Raw genomic sequence first — 18,232 nt, 5'->3', positions numbered from 1 at the left:
CTGCGCAGCTGTTCCTGCGCAGCTGTTCCTGCGCAGCTGTTCCTGCGCAGCTGTACCTGCACAGCTGTTCCTGCGCAGCTGTTCCTGCGCAGCTGTTCCTGCGCAGCTGTTCCTGCGCAGCTGTTTCTGCGCAGCTGTTCCTGCGCAGCTGTACCTGCGCAGCTGTTCCTGCGCAGCTGTTCCTGCGCAGCTGTTCCTGCGCAGCTGTTCCTGCGCAGCTGTTCCTGCGCAGCTGTTCCTGCGCAGCTGTTCCTGCGCAGCTGTTCCTGCGCAGCTGTTCCTGCGCAGCTGTTTCTGCGCAGCTGTTTCTGCGCAGCTGTTTCTGCGCAGCTGTTTCTGCGCAGCTGTTTCTGCGCAGCTGTATCTGCGCAGCTGTATCCGCGCAGCTGTTTCTGCGCAGCTGTTTCTGCGCAGCTGCTTCTGCGCAGCTGCTTCTGTGCAGCTGCTTCTGCGCAGCTGCTTCTGCGCAGCTGCTTCTGCGCAGCTGCTTCTGCGCAGCTGCTTCTGCGCAGCTGCTTCTGCGCAGCTGCTTCTGCGCAGCTGTTTCTGCGCAGCTGCTTCTGCGCAGCCGTTTCTGCGCAGCTGTTTCTGCGCAGCCGTTTCTGCGCAGCCTTTTCTGCGCAGCCGTTTCTGCGCAGCCGTTTCTGCGCAGCCGTTTCTGCGCAGCCGTTTCTGCGCAGCCGTTTCTGCGCAGCCGTTTCTGCGCAGCCGTTTCTGCGCAGCCGTTTCTGCGCAGCTGTTCCAGCGCAGCTGTTTCTGCGAAGCTGTTCCTGCGCAGCTGTTCCTGCGCAGCTGTTTCTGCGCAGCTGTTCCTGCGCAGCTGTTCCTGCGCAGCTGTTCCTGCGCAGCTGTTCCTGCGCAGCTGTTCCTGCGCACCTGTTCCTGCGCACCTGTTTTTGCGCACCTGTTCCTGCGCAGCTGTTCCTGCGCAGCTGTTCCTGCGCAGCTGTTCCCGCGCAGCTGTTCCCGCGCACCTGTTCTCGCGCAGCTGTTCTCGCGCAGCCGTTTCCGCGCAGCCGTTTCCGCGCAGCCGCTTCCGCGCAGCCGCTTCTGCGCAGCCGTCTCCGCGCAGCTGTTTCTGATTTTCTGATGAGACTTCACTGCAACAGCATGGGTGACGAACTCCGTACGCGCGCGTGGTCTAGAGATCCTACCACGCGCGTACGGGATTCAACTTTACATGTTCAACTGCCCAAAAAACATTGAACATGGAGGTACGCTCCTGTAACCGGAGGCTATAGAGTGTTTCTGCGCCGCTGTTTCTGCGCCGCTGTTTCTGCGCAGCTGTTTCTGCGCAGCTGTTTCTGCGCAGCTGTTTCTGCGCAGCTGTTTCTGTGCAGCTGTTTCTGCGCAGCTGTTTCTGCGCAGCTTTTTCTGCGCAGCTGTTTCTGCGCAGCTGTTTCTGCGCAGCTGTTTCTTCGCAGCTGTTTCTGCGCAGCTGTCTCTGCGCAGCTGTCTCTGCGCAGCTGTTTCTGCGCAGCTGTTTCTGCGCAGCTGTTTCTGCGCAGCTGTTTCTGCGCAGCTGTTTCTGCGCAGCTGTTTCTGCGCAGCTGTTTCTGCGTAGCTGTTCCTGCGCAGCTGTTTCTGCGAAGCTGTTTCTGCGCAGCTGTTTCTGCGCAGCTGTTTCTGCGCAGCTGTTTCTGCGCAGCTGTTCCTGCGCAGCTGTTCCTGCGCAGCTGTTCCTGCGTAGCTGTTTCTGCGCAGCTGTTTCTGCGCAGCTGTTTCTGCGCAGCTGTTCCTGCGCAGCTGTTTCTGCGCAGCTGTTCCTGCGCAGCTGTTCCTGCGCAGCTGTTCCTGCGCAGCTGTTTCTGCGCCGCTGTTTCTGCGCCGCTGTTTCTGCGCAGCTGTTTCTGCGCAGCTGTTTCTGCGCAGCTGTTTCTTCGCATCTGTTCCTGCGCAGCTGTTTCTGCGCAGCTGTTTCTGCGCAGCTGTTTCTGCGCAGCTGTTTCTGCGCAGCTGTTTCTGCGCAGCTGTTTCTGCGCAGCTGTTTCTGCGCAGCTGTTTCTGCGCAGCTGTTTCTGCGCAGCTGTAACTGCGCAGATGTCTCTGCGCAGCTGTCTCTGCGCAGCTGTCTCTGCGCAGCTGTTTCTGCGGAGCTGTTTCTGCGCAGCTGTTTCTGCGCAGCTGTTTCTGCGCAGCTGTTTCTGCGCAGCTGTTTCTGCGCAGCTGTTTCTGCGCAGCTGTTTCTGCGCAGCTGTTTCTGCGTAGCTGTTTCTGCGCAGCTGTTCCTGCGCACCTGTTCCTGCGCACCTGTTCCTGCGCACCTGTTCCTGCGCAGCTGTTCCTGCGCAGCTGTTCCTGCGCAGCTGTTCCTGCGCACCTGCTCCTGCGCACCTGTTCCTGCGCAGCTGTTCCTGCGCACCTGTTCCTCCGCACCTGTTCCTGCGCACCTGTTCCTGCGCAGCTGTTCCTGCGCAGCTGTTCCTGCGCAGCTGTTCCTGCGCAGCTGTTCCTGCGCAGCTGTTCCTGCGCAGCTGTTCCTGCGCAGCTGCTCCTGCGCAGCTGTTTCTGCGCAGCTGTTCCTGCGCAGCTGTTTCTGCGCAGCTGTTTCTGCGCAGCTGTTTCTGCGCAGCTGTTTCTGCGCAGCTGTTTCTGCGCAGCTGTTTCTGCGCAGCTGTTTCTGCGCAGCTGTTCCTGCGCAGCTGTTTCTGCGCAGCTGTTTCTGCGCAGCTGTTCCTGCGCAGCTGTTTCTGCGCAGCTGTTTCTGCGCAGCTGTTCCTGCGCAGCTGTTCCTGCGCAGCTGTTTCTGCGCCGCTGTTTCTGCGCAGCTGTTTCTGCGAAGCTGTTTCTGCGCAGCTGTTTCTGCGCAGCTGTTTCTGCGCAGTTGTTTCTGCGCAGTTGTTCCTGCGCAGCTGTTCCTGCGCAGCTGTTTCTGCGCAGCTGTTCCTGCGCAGCTGTTTCTGCGCAGCTGTTCCTGCGCAGCTGTTCCTGCGCAGCTGTTCCTGCGCAGCTGTTCCTGCGCAGCTGTTCCTGCGCAGCTGTTCCTGCGCAGCTGTTTCTGCGCAGCTGTTTCTGCGCAGCAGTTTCTGCGCAGCAGTTTCTGCGCAGCAGTTTCTGCGCAGCTGTTCCTGCGCAGCTGTTCCTGCGCAGCTGTTCCTGCGCAGCTGTTCCTGCGCAGCTGTTTCTGCGCAGCTGTTCCTGCGCAGCTGTTCCTGCGCAGCTGTTCCTGCGCAGCTGTTCCTGCGCAGCTGTTCCTGCGCAGCTGTTTCTGCGCAGCTGTTTCTGCGCAGCTGTTTCAGCGCAGCTGTTCCTGCGCAGCTGTTTCTGCGCAGCTGTTTCTGCGCAGCTGTTTCTGCGCAGCTGTTTCTGCGCAGCTGTTTCTGCGCAGCTGTTTCTGCGCAGCTGTTCCTTCGCAGCTGTTTCTGCGCAGCTGTTTCTGCGCAGCAGTTTCTGCGCAGCAGTTTCTGCGCAGCTGTTCCTGCGCAGCTGTTCCTGCGCAGCTGTTCCTGCGCAGCTGTTCCTGCGCAGCTGTTTCTGCGCAGCTGTTTCTGCGCAGCTGTTTCTGCGCAGCTGTTCCTGCGCAGCTGTTTCTGCGCAGCTGTTTCTGCGCAGCTGTTCCTGCGCAGCTGTTCCTGCGCAGCTGTTCCTGCGCAGCTGTTCCTGCGCAGCTGTTCCTGCGCAGCTGTTCCTGCGCAGCTGTTTCTGCGCAGCTGTTTCTGCGCAGCTGTTCCTGCGCAGCTGTTTCTGCGCAGCTGTTCCTGCGCAGCTGTTCCTGCGCAACTGTTCCTGCGCAGCTGTACCTGCGCAGCTGTTCCTGCGCAGCTGTTCCTGCGCAGCTGTTCCTGCGCAGCTGTTCCTGCGCAGCTGTTCCTGCGCAGCTGTACCTGCGCAGCTGTTCCTGCGCAGCTGTTCCTGCGCAGCTGTTCCTGCGCAGCTGTTCCTGCGCAGCTGTTCCTGCGCAGCTGTTCCTGCGCAGCTGTTCCTGCGCAGCTGTTCCTGCGCAGCTGTTCCTGCGCAGCTGTTTCTGCGCAGCTGTTTCTGCGCAGCTGTTTCTGCGCAGCTGTTCCTGCGCAGCTGTTCCTGCGCAGCTGTTCCTGCGCAGCTGTTCCTGCGCAGCTGTTCCTGCGCAGCTGTTCCTGCGCAGCTGTTCCTGCGCAGCTGTTCCTGCGCAGCTGTTCCTGCGCAGCTGTTTCTGCGTAGCTGTTTCTGCGCAGCTGTTTCTGCGCAGCTGTTTCAGCGCAGCTGTATCTGCGCAGCTGTATCTGCGCAGCTGTTTCTGCGCAGCTGTTTCTGCGCAGCTGCTTCTGCGCAGCTGCTTCTGCGCAGCTGCTTCTGCGCAGCTGCTTCTGCGCAGCTGTTTCTGCGCAGCTGTTCCTGCGCAGCTGTTTCTGCGCAGCTGTTTCTGCGCAGCTGTTCCTGCGCAGCTGTTTCTGCGCAGCTGTTTCTGCGCAGCTTTTTCTGCGCAGCTGTTCCTGCGCAGCTGTTTCTGCGCAGCTGTTTCTGCGCAGCTGTTCCTGCGCAGCTGTTTCTGCGAAGCTGTTTCTGCGCAGCTGTTTCTGCGCAGCTGTTTCTGCGCAGCTGTTCCTGCGCAGCTGTTCCTGCGCAGCTGTTCCTGCGCACCTGTTTTTGCGCAGCTGTTCCTGCGCAGCTGTTCCTGCGCAGCTGTTCCTGCGCAGCTGTTCCCGCGCACCTATTCTCGCGCAGCTGTTCTCGCGCAGCCGTTTCCGCGCAGCCGTTTCCGCGCAGCCGTTTCCGCGCAGCCGTTTCCGCATAGCCGCTTCCGCGCAGCCGCTTCTGCGCAGCCGTCTCCGCGCAGCTGTTTCTGATTTTCTGATGAGACTTCACTGCAACAGCATGGGTGACGAACTCCGTACGCGCGCGTGGTCTAGAGATCCTACCACGCGCGTACGGGATTCAACTTTACATGTTCAACTGCCCAAAAAACATTGAACATGGAGGTACGCTCCTGTAACCGGAGGCTATAGAGTGTTTCTGCGCCGCTGTTTCTGCGCCGCTGTTTCTGCGCAGCTGTTTCTGCGCAGCTGTTTCTGCGCAGCTGTTTCTGCGCAGCTGTTTCTGCGCAGCTGTTTCTGCGCAGCTGTTTCTGCGCAGCTTTTTCTGCGCAGCTGTTTCTGCGCAGCTGTTTCTGCGAACCTGTTTCTTCGCAGCTGTTTCTGCGCAGCTGTCTCTGCGCAGCTGTTTCTGCGCAGCTGTTTCTGCGCAGCTGTTTCTGCGCAGCTGTTTCTGCGCAGCTGTTTCTGCGCAGCTGTTTCTGCGCAGCTGTTTCTGCGCAGCTGTTTCTGCGCAGCTGTTTCTGCGTAGCTGTTCCTGCGCAGCTGTTTCTGCGCAGCTGTTTCTGCGCAGCTGTTTCTGCGCAGCTGTTTCTGCGCAGCTGTTTCTGCGCAGCTGTTCCTGCGCAGCTGTTCCTGCGCAGCTGTTTCTGCGCAGCTGTTTCTGCGCAGCTGTTTCTGCGCAGCTGTTCCTGCGCAGCTGTTTCTGCGCAGCTGTTTCTATGCAGCTGTTTCTGCGCAGCTGTTTCTGCGCAGCTGTAACTGCGCAGATGTCTCTGCGCAGCTGTCTCTGCGCAGCTGTCTCTGCGCAGCTGTTTCTGCGGAGCTGTTTCTGCGCAGCTGTTTCTGCGCAGCTGTTTCTGCGCAGCTGTTTCTGCGCAGCTGTTTCTGCGCAGCTGTTTCTGCGCAGCTGTTTCTGCGCAGCTGTTTCTGCGCAGCTGTTTCTGCGCAGCTGTTTCTGCGCACCTGTTCCTGCGCACCTGTTCCTGCGCACCTGTTCCTGCGCACCTGTTCCTGCGCAGCTGTTCCTGCGCAGCTGTTCCTGCGCAGCTGTTCCTGCGCACCTGCTCCTGCGCACCTGTTCCTGCGCAGCTGTTCCTGCGCACCTGTTCCTCCGCACCTGTTCCTGCGCACCTGTTCCTGCGCACCTGTTCCTGCGCAGCTGTTCCTGCGCAGCTGTTCCTGCGCAGCTGTTCCTGCGCAGCTGTTCATGCGCAGCTGCTCCTGCGCAGCTGTTTCTGCGCAGCTGTTCCTGCGCAGCTGTTTCTGCGCAGCTGTTTCTGCGCAGCTGTTTCTGCGCAGCTGTTTCTGCGCAGCTGTTTCTGCGCAGCTGTTTCTGCGCAGCTGTTTCTGCGCAGCTGTTCCTGCGCAGCTGTTTCTGCGCAGCTGTTTCTGCGCAGCTGTTTCTGCGAAGCTGTTTCTGCGCAGCTGTTTCTGCGCAGCTGTTTCTGCGCAGCTGTTTCTGCGCAGTTGTTTCTGCGCAGTTGTTTCTGCGCAGCTGTTCCTGCGCAGCTGTTTCTGCGCAGCTGTTCCTGCGCAGCTGTTTCTGCGCAGCTGTTCCAGCGCAGCTGTTCCTGCGCAGCTGTTCCTGCGCAGCTGTTCCTGCGCAGCTGTTCCTGCGCAGCTGTTCCTGCGCAGCTGTTCCTGCGCAGCTGTTCCTGCGCAGCTGTTTCTGCGCAGCTGTTTCTGCGCAGCAGTTTCTGCGCAGCAGTTTCTGCGCAGCTGTTCCTGCGCAGCTGTTCCTGCGCAGCTGTTCCTGCGCAGCTGTTCCTGCGCAGCTGTTCCCGCGCAGCTGTTTCTGCGCAGCTGTTTCTGCGCAGCTGTTTCTGCGCAGCTGTTTCTGCGCAGCTGTTCCTGCGCAGCTGTTCCTGCACAGCTGCTCCTGCGCAGCTGTTCCTGCGCAGCTGTTCCTGCGCAGCTGTTTCTGCGCAGCTGTTTCTGCGCAGCTGTTCCTGCGCAGCTGTTTCTGCGCAGCTGTTCCTGCGCAGCTGTTCCTGCGCAGCTGCTCCTGCGCAACTGTTCCTGCGCAGCTGTACCTGCGCAGCTGTTCCTGCGCAGCTGTTCCTGCGCAGCTGTTCCTGCGCAGCTGTTCCTGCGCAGCTGTTCCTGCGCAGCTGTTCCTGCGCAGCTGTTTCTGCGCAGCTGTTTCTGCGCAGCTGTTTCTGCGCAGCTGTTCCTGCGCAGCTGTTCCTGCGCAGCTGTTCCTGCGCAGCTGTTCCTGCGCAGCTGTTCCTGCGCAGCTGTTCCTGCGCAGCTGTTTCTGCGCAGCTGTTTCTGCGCAGCTGTTTCTGCGCAGCTGTTCCTGCGCAGCTGTTCCTGCGCAGCTGTTCCTGCGCAGCTGTTCCTGCGCAGCTGTTTCTGCGCAGCTGTTTCTGCGCAGCTGTTCCTGCGCAGCTGTTTCTGCGCAGCTGTTCCTGCGCAGCTGTTCCTGCGCAGCTGCTCCTGCGCAACTGTTCCTGCGCAGCTGTTCCTGCGCAGCTGTTCCTGCGCAGCTGTTCCTGCGCAGCTGTTCCTGCGCAGCTGTACCTGCGCAGCTGTTGCTGCGCAGCTGTTCCTGCGCAGCTGTTCCTGCGCAGCTGTTCCTGCGCAGCTGTTCCTGCGCAGCTGTTTCTGCGCAGCTGTTTCTGCGCAGCTGTTTCTGCGCAGCTGTTTCTGCGCAGCTGTTTCTGCGCAGCTGTTCCAGCGCAGCTGTTCCTGCGCAGCTGTTCCTGCGCAGCTGTTCCTGCGCAGCTGTTCCTGCGCAGCTGTTCCTGCGCAGCTGTTCCTGCGCAGCTGTTCCTGCGCAGCTGTTTCTGCGCAGCTGTTTCTGCGCAGCAGTTTCTGCGCAGCAGTTTCTGCGCAGCTGTTCCTGCGCAGCTGTTCCTGCGCAGCTGTTCCTGCGCAGCTGTTCCTGCGCAGCTGTTCCCGCGCAGCTGTTTCTGCGCAGCTGTTTCTGCGCAGCTGTTTCTGCGCAGCTGTTTCTGCGCAGCTGTTCCTGCGCAGCTGTTCCTGCACAGCTGCTCCTGCGCAGCTGTTCCTGCGCAGCTGTTCCTGCGCAGCTGTTTCTGCGCAGCTGTTTCTGCGCAGCTGTTCCTGCGCAGCTGTTTCTGCGCAGCTGTTCCTGCGCAGCTGTTCCTGCGCAGCTGCTCCTGCGCAACTGTTCCTGCGCAGCTGTACCTGCGCAGCTGTTCCTGCGCAGCTGTTCCTGCGCAGCTGTTCCTGCGCAGCTGTTCCTGCGCAGCTGTACCTGCGCAGCTGTTCCTGCGCAGCTGTTCCTGCGCAGCTGTTCCTGCGCAGCTGTTCCTGCGCAGCTGTTCCTGCGCAGCTGTTCCTGCGCAGCTGTTTCTGCGCAGCTGTTTCTGCGCAGCTGTTTCTGCGCAGCTGTTTCTGCGCAGCTGTTCCTGCGCAGCTGTTCCTGCGCAGCTGTTCCTGCGCAGCTGTTCCTGCGCAGCTGTTCCTGCGCAGCTGTTCCTGCGCAGCTGTTTCTGCGCAGCTGTTCCTGCGCAGCTGTTTCTGCGCAGCTGTTCCTGCGCAGCTGTTCCTGCGCAGCTGTTTCTGCGCAGCTGTTTCTGCGCAGCTGTTCCTGCGCAGCTGTTTCTGCGCAGCTGTTTCTGCGCAGCTGTTTCTGCGAAGCTGTTTCTGCGCAGCTGTTTCTGCGCAGCTGTTTCTGCGCAGCTGTTCCTGCGCAGCTGTTTCTGCGCAGCTGTTTCTGCGCAGCAGTTTCTGCGCAGCAGTTTCTGCGCAGCTGTTCCTGCGCAGCTGTTCCTGCGCAGCTGTTCCTGCGCAGCTGTTCCTGCGCAGCTGTTTCTGCGCAGCTGTTTCTGCGCAGCTGTTTCTGCGCAGCTGTTCCTGCGCAGCTGTTCCTGCGCAGCTGTTCCTGCGCAGCTGTTCCTGCGCAGCTGTTTCTGCGCAGCTGTTTCTGCGCAGCTGTTCCTGCACAGCTGTTTCTGCGCAGCTGTTCCTGCGCAGCTGTTCCTGCGCAGCTGCTCCTGCGCAACTGTTCCTGCGCAGCTGTTCCTGCGCAGCTGTTCCTGCGCAGCTGTTCCTGCGCAGCTGTTCCTGCGCAGCTGTACCTGCGCAGCTGTTCCTGCGCAGCTGTTCCTGCGCAGCTGTTCCTGCGCAGCTGTTCCTGCGCAGCTGTTCCTGCGCAGCTGTTTCTGCGCAGCTGTTTCTGCGCAGCTGTTTCTGCGCAGCTGTTTCTGCGCAGCTGTTTCTGCGCAGCTGTTCCTGCGCAGCTGTTCCTGCGCAGCTGTTCCTGCGCAGCTGTTCCTGCGCAGCTGTTCCTGTGCAGCTGTTCCTGCGCAGCTGTTTCTGCGCAGCTGTTCCTGCGCAGCTGTTCCTGCGCAGCTGTTCCTGCGCAGCTGTTCCTGCGCAGCTGTTCCTGCGCAGCTGTTCCTGCGCAGCTGTTTCTGCGCAGCTGTTCCTGCGCAGCTGTTTCTGCGCAGCTGTTTCAGCGCAGCTGTATCTGCGCAGCTGTATCTGCGCAGCTGTTTCTGCGCAGCTGTTTCTGCGCAGCTGCTTCTGCGCAGCTGCTTCTGCGCAGCTGCTTCTGCGCAGCTGTTTCTGCGCAGCTGTTCCTGCGCAGCTGTTCCTGCGCAGCTGTTCCTGCGCAGCTGTTCCTGCGCACCTGTTTTTGCGCACCTGTTCCTGCGCAGCTGTTCCTGCGCAGCTGTTCCTGCGCAGCTGTTCCCGCGCAGCTGTTCCCGCGCACCTGTTCTCGCGCAGCTGTTCTCGCGCAGCCGTTTCCGCGCAGCCGTTTCCGCGCAGCCGTTTCCGCGCAGCCGCTTCCGCGCAGCCGCTTCTGCGCAGCCGTCTCCGCGCAGCTGTTTCTGATTTTCTGATGAGACTTCACTGCAACAGCATGGGTGACGAACTCCGTACGCGCGCGTGGTCTAGAGATCCTACCACGCGCGTACGGGATTCAACTTTACATGTTCAACTGCCCAAAAAACATTGAACATGGAGGTACGCTCCTGTAACCGGAGGCTATAGAGTGTTTCTGCGCCGCTGTTTCTGCGCCGCTGTTTCTGCGCAGCTGTTTCTGCGCAGCTGTTTCTGCGCAGCTGTTTCTGCGCAGCTGTTTCTGCGCAGCTGTTTCTGCGCAGCTGTTTCTGCGCAGCTGTTTCTGCGCAGCTGTTTCTTCGCAGCTGTTTCTGCGCAGCTGTCTCTGCGCAGCTGTCTCTGCGCAGCTGTTTCTTCGCAGCTGTTTCTGCGCAGCTGTTTCTGCGCAGCTGTTTCTGCGCAGCTGTTTCTGCGCAGCTGTTTCTGCGCAGCTGTTTCTGCGTAGCTGTTCCTGCGCAGCTGTTTCTGCGAAGCTGTTTCTGCGCAGCTGTTTCTGCGCAGCTGTTTCTGCGCAGCTGTTTCTGCGCAGCTGTTCCTGCGCAGCTGTTCCTGCGCAGCTGTTTCTGCGCAGCTGTTTCTGCGCAGCTGTTTCTGCGCAGCTGTTCCTGCGCAGCTGTTTCTGCGCAGCTGTTTCTGCGCAGCTGTTCCTGCGCAGCTGTTCCTGCGCAGCTGTTTCTGCGCCGCTGTTTCTGCACCGCTGTTTCTGCGCAGCTGTTTCTGCGCAGCTGTTTCTTCGCATCTGTTTCTGCGCAGCTGTTTCTGCGCAGCTGTTTCTGCGCAGCTGTTTCTGCGCAGCTGTTTCTGCGCAGCTGTTTCTGCGCAGCTGTTTCTGCGCAGCTGTTTCTGCGCAGCTGTTTCTGCGCAGCTGTTTCTGCGCAGCTGTTTCTGCGCAGCTGTAACTGCGCAGATGTCTCTGCGCAGCTGTCTCTGCGCAGCTGTCTCTGCGCAGCTGTCTCTGCGGAGCTGTTTCTGCGCAGCTGTTTCTGCGCAGCTGTTTCTGCGCAGCTGTTTCTGGGCAGCTGTTTCTGCGCAGCTGTTTCTGCGCAGCTGTTTCTGCGCAGCTGTTTCTGCGCAGCTGTTTCTGCGCAGCTGTTCCTGCGCACCTGTTCCTGCGCACCTGTTCCTGCGCACCTGTTCCTGCGCAGCTGTTCCTGCGCAGCTGTTCCTGCGCAGCTGTTCCTGCGCACCTGCTCCTGCGCACCTGTTCCTGCGCAGCTGTTCCTGCGCACCTGTTCCTCCGCACCTGTTCCTGCGCACCTGTTCCTGCGCACCTGTTCCTGCGCAGCTGTTCCTGCGCAGCTGTTCCTGCGCAGCTGTTCCTGCGCAGCCGTTCCTGCGCAGCTGCTCCTGCGCAGCTGTTTCTGCGCAGCTGTTCCTGCGCAGCTGTTCCTGCGCAGCTGTTTCTGCGCAGCTGTTTCTGCGCAGCTGTTTCTGCGCAGCTGTTTCTGCGCAGCTGTTTCTGCGCAGCTGTTTCTGCGCAGCTGTTCCTGCGCAGCTGTTTCTGCGCAGCTGTTTCTGCGCAGCTGTTCCTGCGCAGCTGTTTCTGCGCAGCTGTTTCTGCGCAGCTGTTCCTGCGCAGCTGTTCCTGCGCAGCTGTTTCTGCGCAGCTGTTTCTGCGCAGCTGTTTCTGCGAAGCTGTTTCTGCGCAGCTGTTTCTGCGCAGCTGTTTCTGCGCAGCTGTTCCTGCGCAGCTGTTTCTGCGCAGTTGTTTCTGTGCAGTTGTTTCTGTGCAGCTGTTCCTGCGCAGCTGTTTCTGCGCAGCTGTTCCTGCGCAGCTGTTTCTGCGCAGCTGTTCCTGCGCAGCTGTTCCTGCGCAGCTGTTCCTGCGCAGCTGTTCCTGCGCAGCTGTTCCTGCGCAGCTGTTCCTGCGCAGCTGTTCCTGCGCAGCTGTTCCTGCGCAGCTGTTATTGCGCAGCTGTTTCTGCGCAGCAGTTTCTGCGCAGCAGTTTCTGCGCAGCTGTTCCTGCGCAGCTGTTCCTGCGCAGCTGTTCCTGCGCAGCTGTTCCTGCGCAGCTGTTTCTGCGCAGCTGTTTCTGCGCAGCTGTTCCTGCGCAGCTGTTCCTGCGCAGCTGTTCCTGCACAGCTGTTCCTGCGCAGCTGTTCCTGCGCAGCTGTTTCTGCGCAGCTGTTTCTGCGCAGCTGTTCCTGCGCAGCTGTTTCTGCGCAGCTGTTCCTGCGCAGCTGTTCCTGCGCAGCTGCTCCTGCGCAACTGTTCCTGCGCAGCTGTACCTGCGCAGCTGTTCCTGCGCAGCTGTTCCTGCGCAGCTGTTCCTGCGCAGCTGTACCTGCGCAGCTGTTCCTGCGCAGCTGTTCCTGCGCAGCTGTTCCTGCGCAGCTGTTCCTGCGCAGCTGTTCCTGCGCAGCTGTTTCTGCGCAGCTGTTTCTGCGAAGCTGTTTCTGCGCAGCTGTTTCTGCGCAGCTGTTCCTGCGCAGCTGTTCCTGCGCAGCTGTTCCTGCGCAGCTGTTTCTGCGCAGCTGTTCCTGCGCAGCTGTTCCTGCGCAGCTGTTCCTGTTCAGCTGTTCCTGCGCAGCTGTTCCTGCGCAGCTGTTCCTGCGCAGCTGTTCCTGCGCAGCTGTTCCTGCGCAGCTGTTCCTGCGCAGCTGTTTCTGCGCAGCTGTCTCTGCGCAGCTGTTTCTGCGCAGCTGCTTCTGCGCAGCTGCTTCTGCGCAGCTGCTTCTGCGCAGCTGCTTCTGCGCAGCTGCTTCTGCGCAGCTGTTTCTGCGCAGCTGTTTCTGCGCAGCTGTTTCTGCGCAGCTGTTTCTGCGCAGCCGTTTCTGCGCAGCCGTTTCTGCGCAGCCGTTTCTGCGCAGCCGTTTCTGCGCAGCCGTTTCTGCGCAGCCGTTTCTGCGCAGCCGTTTCTGCGCAGCCGTTTCTGCGCAGCCGTTTCTGCGCAGCCGTTTCTGCGCAGCCGTTTCTGCGCAGCCGTTTCTGCGCAGCCGTTCCTGCGCTGCTGTTTCTGCGCAGCTGTTTCTGCGAAGCTGTTTCTGCGCAGCTGTTTCTGCGCAGCTGTTCCTGCGCAGCTGTTTCTGCGCAGCTGTTCCTGCGCAGCTGTTCCTGCGCAGCTGTTCCTGCGCAGCTGTTCCTGCGCAGCTGTTCCTGCGCACCTGTTCCTGCGCACCTGTTTTTGCGCACCTGTTTTTGCGCACCTGTTCCTGCGCACCTGTTCCTGCGCAGCTGTTCCTGCGCAGCTGTTCCTGCGCAGCTGTTCCTGCGCAGCTGTTCCCGCGCACCTGTTCCCGCGCACCTGTTCTCGCGCAGCTGTTCTCGCGCAGCCGTTTCCGCGCAGCCGTTTCCGCGCAGCCGTTTCCGCGCAGCCGCTTCCGCGCAGCCGCTTCTGCGCAGCCGTCTCCGCGCAGCTGTTTCTGATTTTCTGATGAGACTTCACTGCAACAGCATGGGTGACGAACTCCGTACGCGCGCGTGGTCTAGAGATCCTACCACGCGCGTACGGGATTCAACTTTACATGTTCAACTGCCCAAAAAACATTGAACATGGAGGTACGCTCCTGTAACCAGAGGCTATAGAGTGTTTCTGCGCCGCTGTTTCTGCGCCGCTGTTTCTGCGCCGCTGTTTCTGCGCAGCTGTTTCTGCGCAGCTGTTTCTGCGCAGCTGTTTCTGCGCAGCTGTTTCTGCGCAGCTGTTTCTGCGCAGCTGTTTCTGCGCAGCTGTTTCTGCGCAGCTGTTTCTGCGCAGCTGTCTCTGCGCAGCTGTTTCTGCGCAGCTGTCTCTGCGCAGCTGTTTCTGCGCAGCTGTTTCTGCGCAGCTGTTTCTGCGCAGCTGTTTCTGCGCGGCTGTTTCTGCGCAGCTGTTTCTGCGTAGCTGTTCCTGCGCAGCTGTTTCTGCGCAGCTGTTTCTGTGCAGCTGTTTCTGCGCAGCTGTTTCTGCGCAGCTGTTCCTGCGCAGCTGTTCCTGCGCAGCTGTTTCTGCGCAGCTGTTTCTGCGCAGCTGTTTCTGCGCAGCTGTTTCTGCGCAGCTGTTCCTGCGCAGCTGTTCCTGCGCAGCTGTTTCTGCGCAGCTGTTTCTGCGCAGCTGTTCCTGCGCAGCTGTTTCTGCGCCGCTGTTTCTGCGCCGCTGTTTCTGCGCAGCTGTTTCTGCGCAGCTGTTTCTGCGCAGCTGTTTCTTCGCATCTGTTTCTGCGCAGCTGTTTCTGCGCAGCTGTTTCTGCGCAGCTGTTTCTGCGCAGCTGTTTCTGCGCAACTGTTTCTGCGCAGCTGTTTCTGCGCAGCTGTTTCTGCGCAGCTGTTTCTGCGCAGCTGTATCTGCGCAGCTGTCTCTGCGCAGCTGTCTCTGCGCAGCTGTTTCTGCGGAGCTGTTTCTGCGCAGCTGTTTCTGCGCAGCTGTTTCTGCGCAGCTGTTTCTGCGCAGCTGTTTCTGCGCAGCTGTTTCTGCGCAGCTGTTTCTGCGCAGCTGTTCCTGCGCAGCTGTTCCTGCGCACCTGTTCCTGCGCAGCTGTTCCTGCGCAGCTGTTCCTGCGCAGCTGTTCCTGCGCAGCTGTTCCTGCGCAGCTGTTCCTGCGCAGCTGTTCCTGCGCAGCTGTTCCTGCGCACCTGCTCCTGCGCACCTGTTCCTGCGCAGCTGTTCCTGCGCACCTGTTCCTCCGCACCTGTTCCTGCGCACCTGTTCCTGCGCACCTGTTCCTGCGCAGCTGTTCCTGCGCAGCTGTTCCTGTGCAGCTGTTCCTGTGCAGCTGTTCCTGCGCAGCTGCTCCTGCGCAGCTGTTTCTGCGCAGCTGTTTCTGCGCAGCTGTTTCTGCGCAGCTGTTTCTGCGCAGCTGTTTCTGCGCAGCTGTTTCTGCGCAGCTGTTTCTGCGCAGCTGTTTCTGCGCAGCTGTTTCTGCGCAGCTGTTTCTGCGCAGCTGTTTCTGCGCAGCTGTTTCTGCGCAGCTGTTTCTGCGCAGCTGTTTCTGCGCAGCTGTTTCTGCGCAGCTGTTCCTGCGCAGCTGTTTCTGCGCAGCTGTTTCTGCGCAGCTGTTTCTGCGCAGCTGTTTCTGCGAAGCTGTTTCTGCGCAGCTGTTTCTGCGCAGCTGTTTCTGCGCAGCTGTTCCTGCGCAGCTGTTTCTGCGCAGCTGTTTCTGCGCAGCTGTTCCTGCGCAGCTGTTCCTGCGCACCTGTTCCTGCGCAGCTGTTCCTGCGCAGCTGTTCCTGCGCAGCTGTTCCTGCGCAGCTGTTCCTGCGCAGCTGTTCCTGCGCAGCTGTTCCTGCGCAGCTGTTCCTGCGCACCTGCTCCTGCGCACCTGTTCCTGCGCAGCTGTTCCTGCGCACCTGTTCCTCCGCACCTGTTCCTGCGCACCTGTTCCTGCGCACCTGTTCCTGTGCAGCTGTTCCTGCGCAGCTGTTCCTGCGCAGCTGTTCCTGCGCAGCTGTTCCTGCGCAGCTGCTCCTGCGCAGCTGTTTCTGCGCAGCTGTTTCTGCGCAGCTGTTTCTGCGCAGCTGTTTCTGCGCAGCTGTTTCTGCGCAGCTGTTTCTGCGCAGCTGTTTCTGCGCAGCTGTTTCTGCGCAGCTGTTTCTGCGCAGCTGTTTCTGCGCAGCTGTTTCTGCGCAGCTGTTTCTGCGCAGCTGTTTCTGCGCAGCTGTTTCTGCGCAGCTGTTCCTGCGCAGCTGTTTCTGCGCAGCTGTTTCTGCGCAGCTGTTTCTGCGCAGCTGTTTCTGCGAAGCTGTTTCTGCGCAGCTGTTTCTGCGCAGCTGTTTCTGCGCAGCTGTTCCTGCGCAGCTGTTTCTGAACAGTTGTTTCTGCGCAGTTGTTTCTGCGCAGCTGTTCCTGCGCAGCTGTTTCTGCGCAGCTGTTCCTGCGCAGCTGTTTCTGCGCAGCTGTTCCTGCGCAGCTGTTCCTGCGCAGCTGTTCCTGCGCAGCTGTTCCTGCGCAGCTGTTCCTGCGCAGCTGTTCCTGCGCAGCTGTTCCTGCGCAGCTGTTTCTGCGCAGCAGTTTCTGCGCAGCAGTTTCTGCGCAGCAGTTTCTGCGCAGCAGTTTCTGCGCAGCTGTTCCTGCGCAGCTGTTCCTGCGCAGCTGTTCCTGCGCAGCTGTTTCTGCGCAGCTGTTTCTGCGCAGCTGTTTCTGCGCAGCTGTTTCTGCGCAGCTGTTTCTGCGCAGCTGTTTCTGCGCAGCTGTTTCTGCGCAGCTGTTTCTGCGCAGCTGTTTCTGCGCAGCTGTTTCTGCGCAGCTGTTTCTGCGCAGCTGTTTCTGCGCAGCTGTTCCTGCGCAGCTGTTTCTGCGCAGCTGTTTCTGCGCAGCTGTTTCTGCGCAGCTGTTTCTGCGAAGCTGTTTCTGCGCAGCTGTTTCTGCGCAGCTGTTTCTGCGCAGCTGTTCCTGCGCAGCTGTTTCTGAACAGTTGTTTCTGCGCAGTTGTTTCTGCGCAGCTGTTCCTGCGCAGCTGTTTCTGCGCAGCTGTTCCTGCGCAGCTGTTTCTGCGCAGCTGTTCCTGCGCAGCTGTTCCTGCGCAGCTGTTCCTGCGCAGCTGTTCCTGCGCAGCTGTTCCTGCGCAGCTGTTCCTGCGCAGCTGTTCCTGCGCAGCTGTTTCTGCGCAGCAGTTTCTGCGCAGCAGTTTCTGCGCAGCAGTTTCTGCGCAGCTGTTCCTGCGCAGCTGTTCCTGCGCAGCTGTTCCTGCGCAGCTGTTTCTGCGCAGCTGTTTCTGCGCAGCTGTTCCTGCGCAGCTGTTCCTGCGCAGCTGTTCCTGCGCAGCTGTTCCTGCGCAGCTGTTTCTGCGCAGCTGTTCCTGCGCAGCTGTACCTGCGCAGCTGTTCCTGCGCAGCTGTTCCTGCGCAGCTGTTCCTGCGCAGCTGTTCCTGCGCAGCTGTTCCTGCGCAGCTGTTCCTGCGCAACTGTTCCTGCGCAGCTGTTCCTGCGCAGCTGTTCCTGCGCAGCTGTTCCTGCGCAGCTGTTTCTGCGCAGCTGTTCCTGCGCAGCCGTTCCTGCGCAGCCGTTTCTGCGCAGCCGTTTCTGCGCAGCCGCTTCTGCGCAGCCGCTTCTGCGCAGCCGCTTCTGCGCAGCCGCTTCTGCGCAGCCGCTTCTGCGCAGCCGCTTCTGCGCAGCCGCTTCTGCGCAGCCGCTTCTGCGCAGCCGCTTCTGCGCAGCCGCTTCTGCGCAGCCGCTTCTGCGCAGCCGCTTCTGCGCAGCCGCTTCTGCGCAGCCGCTTCTGCGCAGCCGTTTCTGCGCAGCCGTTTCTGCGCAGCCGTTTCTGCGCAGCCGCTTCTGCGCAGCCGCTTCTGCGCAGCCGCTTCTGCGCAGCCGCTTCTGCGCAGCCGCTTCTGCGCAGCCGCTTCTGCGCAGCCGCTTCTGCGCAGCCGCTTCTGCGCAGCCGCTTCTGCGCAGCCGCTTCTGCGCAGCCGCTTCTGCGCAGCCGCTTCTGCGCAGCTGTTCCTGCGCAGCCGCTTCTGCGCAGCTGTTTCTGATTTTCTGATGAGACTCCACTGCAACAGCATGGGTGACGAACTCCGTACGCGCGCGTGGTCTAGAGATCCTACCACGCGCGTACGGGATTCAACTTTACATGTTCAACTGCCCAAAAAACATTGAACATGGAGGTACGCTCCTGTAACCGGAGGCTATAGAGTGTTTCTGCGCCGCTGTTTCTGCGCCGCTGTTTCTGCGCAGCTGTTTCTGCGCAGCTGTTCCTGCGCAGCTGTTCCTGCGCAGCTGTTCCTGCGCAGCTGTTCCTGCGCAGCTGTTCCTGTGCAGCTGTTCCTGCGCAGCTGTTCCTGCGCAGCTGTTCCTGCGTAGCTGTTCCTGCGCAGCTGTTCCTGCGCAGCTGTTTCTGCGCAGCTGTTCCTGCGCAGCTGTTCCTGCGCAGCTGTTTCTGCGCAGCTGTTTCTGCGCAGCTGTTTCTGTGCAGCTGTTCCTGCGCAGCTGTTTCTGCGCAGCTGTTTCTGCGCAGCTGTTTCTGCGCAGCTGTTTCTGCGCAGCTGTTTCTGCGCAGCTGTATCTGCGCAGCTGTATCTGCGCAGCTGTTTCTGCGCAGCTGTTTCTGCGCAGCTGTATCTGCGCAGCTGTATCTGCGCAGCTGTTTCTGCGCAGCTGTTTCTGCGCAGCTGTTTCTGCGCAGCTGTTTCTGCGCACTGTTTCTGCGCAGCTGTTTCTGCGCAGCTGTTTCTGCGCAGCTGTTTCTGCGCAGCTGCTTCAGCGCAGCTGTTTCTGCGCAGCTGCTTCTGCGCAGCTGTTTCTGCGCAGCTGTTTCTGCGCAGCTGTTTCTGCGCAGCTGTTTCTGCGCAGCTGTTTCTGCGCAGCCGTTTCTGCGCAGCCGTTTCTGCGCAGCCGTTTCTGCGCAGCCGTTTCTGCGCAGCCGTTTCTGCGCAGCCGTTTCTGCGCAGCCGTTTCTGCGCAGCCGTTTCTGCGCAGCCGTTTCTGCGCAGCCGTTTCTGCGCAGCCGTTTCTGCGCAGCCGTTTCTGCGCAGCCGTTTCTGCGCATACGTTTCTGCGCAGCCGTTTCTGCGCAGCCGTTTCTCCGCAGCCGTTTCTGCGCAGCCGTTTCTGCGCAGCTGTATCTGCGCAGCTGTATCTGCGCAGCTGTATCTGCGCAGCTGTTTCTGCGCAGCTGTTTCTGCGCAGCTGCTTCTGCGCAGCTGCTTCTGCGCAGCTGCTTCTGCGCAGCTGCTTCTGCGCAGCTGATTCTGCGCAGCTGCTTCTGCGCAGCTGCTTCTGCGCAGCTGTTTCTGCGCAGTCGTTTCTGCGCAGCCGTTTCTGCGCAGC

General features: G+C 60.5%; 1 protein-coding gene across 1 annotated transcript; it reads right to left on the bottom strand.

The window, feature by feature from the left end:
- Nucleotides 1-4,860: 4,860 nt before the first annotated feature.
- LOC126232346 (uncharacterized) lies at nt 4,861-16,968 on the bottom strand. Its single transcript, XM_049942622.1, has 4 exons — nt 13,091-16,968; nt 9,715-12,936; nt 5,725-9,510; nt 4,861-5,668 (listed from the first exon to the last, which is right to left on the bottom strand). The coding sequence occupies exons 1-4, from the start codon at nt 16,966-16,968 to the stop codon at nt 4,861-4,863; spliced, it is 11,694 nt and encodes a 3,897-aa protein (XP_049798579.1).
- Between the last annotated feature and the right edge of the window lie 1,264 nt (nt 16,969-18,232).

This window comes from Schistocerca nitens, unplaced genomic scaffold (assembly GCF_023898315.1).
Source record: "Schistocerca nitens isolate TAMUIC-IGC-003100 unplaced genomic scaffold, iqSchNite1.1 HiC_scaffold_468, whole genome shotgun sequence".
Lineage (NCBI taxonomy): Eukaryota > Metazoa > Arthropoda > Insecta > Orthoptera > Acrididae > Schistocerca > Schistocerca nitens.
This window is presented reverse-complemented; position numbering and strand designations above follow the sequence as displayed.

Excerpts from the sequence above, each read along its gene's own strand:
- LOC126232346 (XM_049942622.1), bottom strand. The coding sequence starts at position 16,968 with ATGCTGTTGCAGTGGAGTCTCATCAGAAAATCAGAAACAGCTGCGCAG. Across the intron at positions 9,511-9,714 it reads ACAGCGGCGCAGAAACAGCG|AAGCGGCTGCGCGGAAGCGG; the intron begins GCGCAGAAACAC and ends ACGGCTGCGCAG. Across the intron at positions 5,669-5,724 it reads GAACAGGTGCGCAGGAACAG|CTGCGCAGAAACAGCTGCGC; the intron begins GTGCGCAGGAAC and ends GCGCAGAAACAG.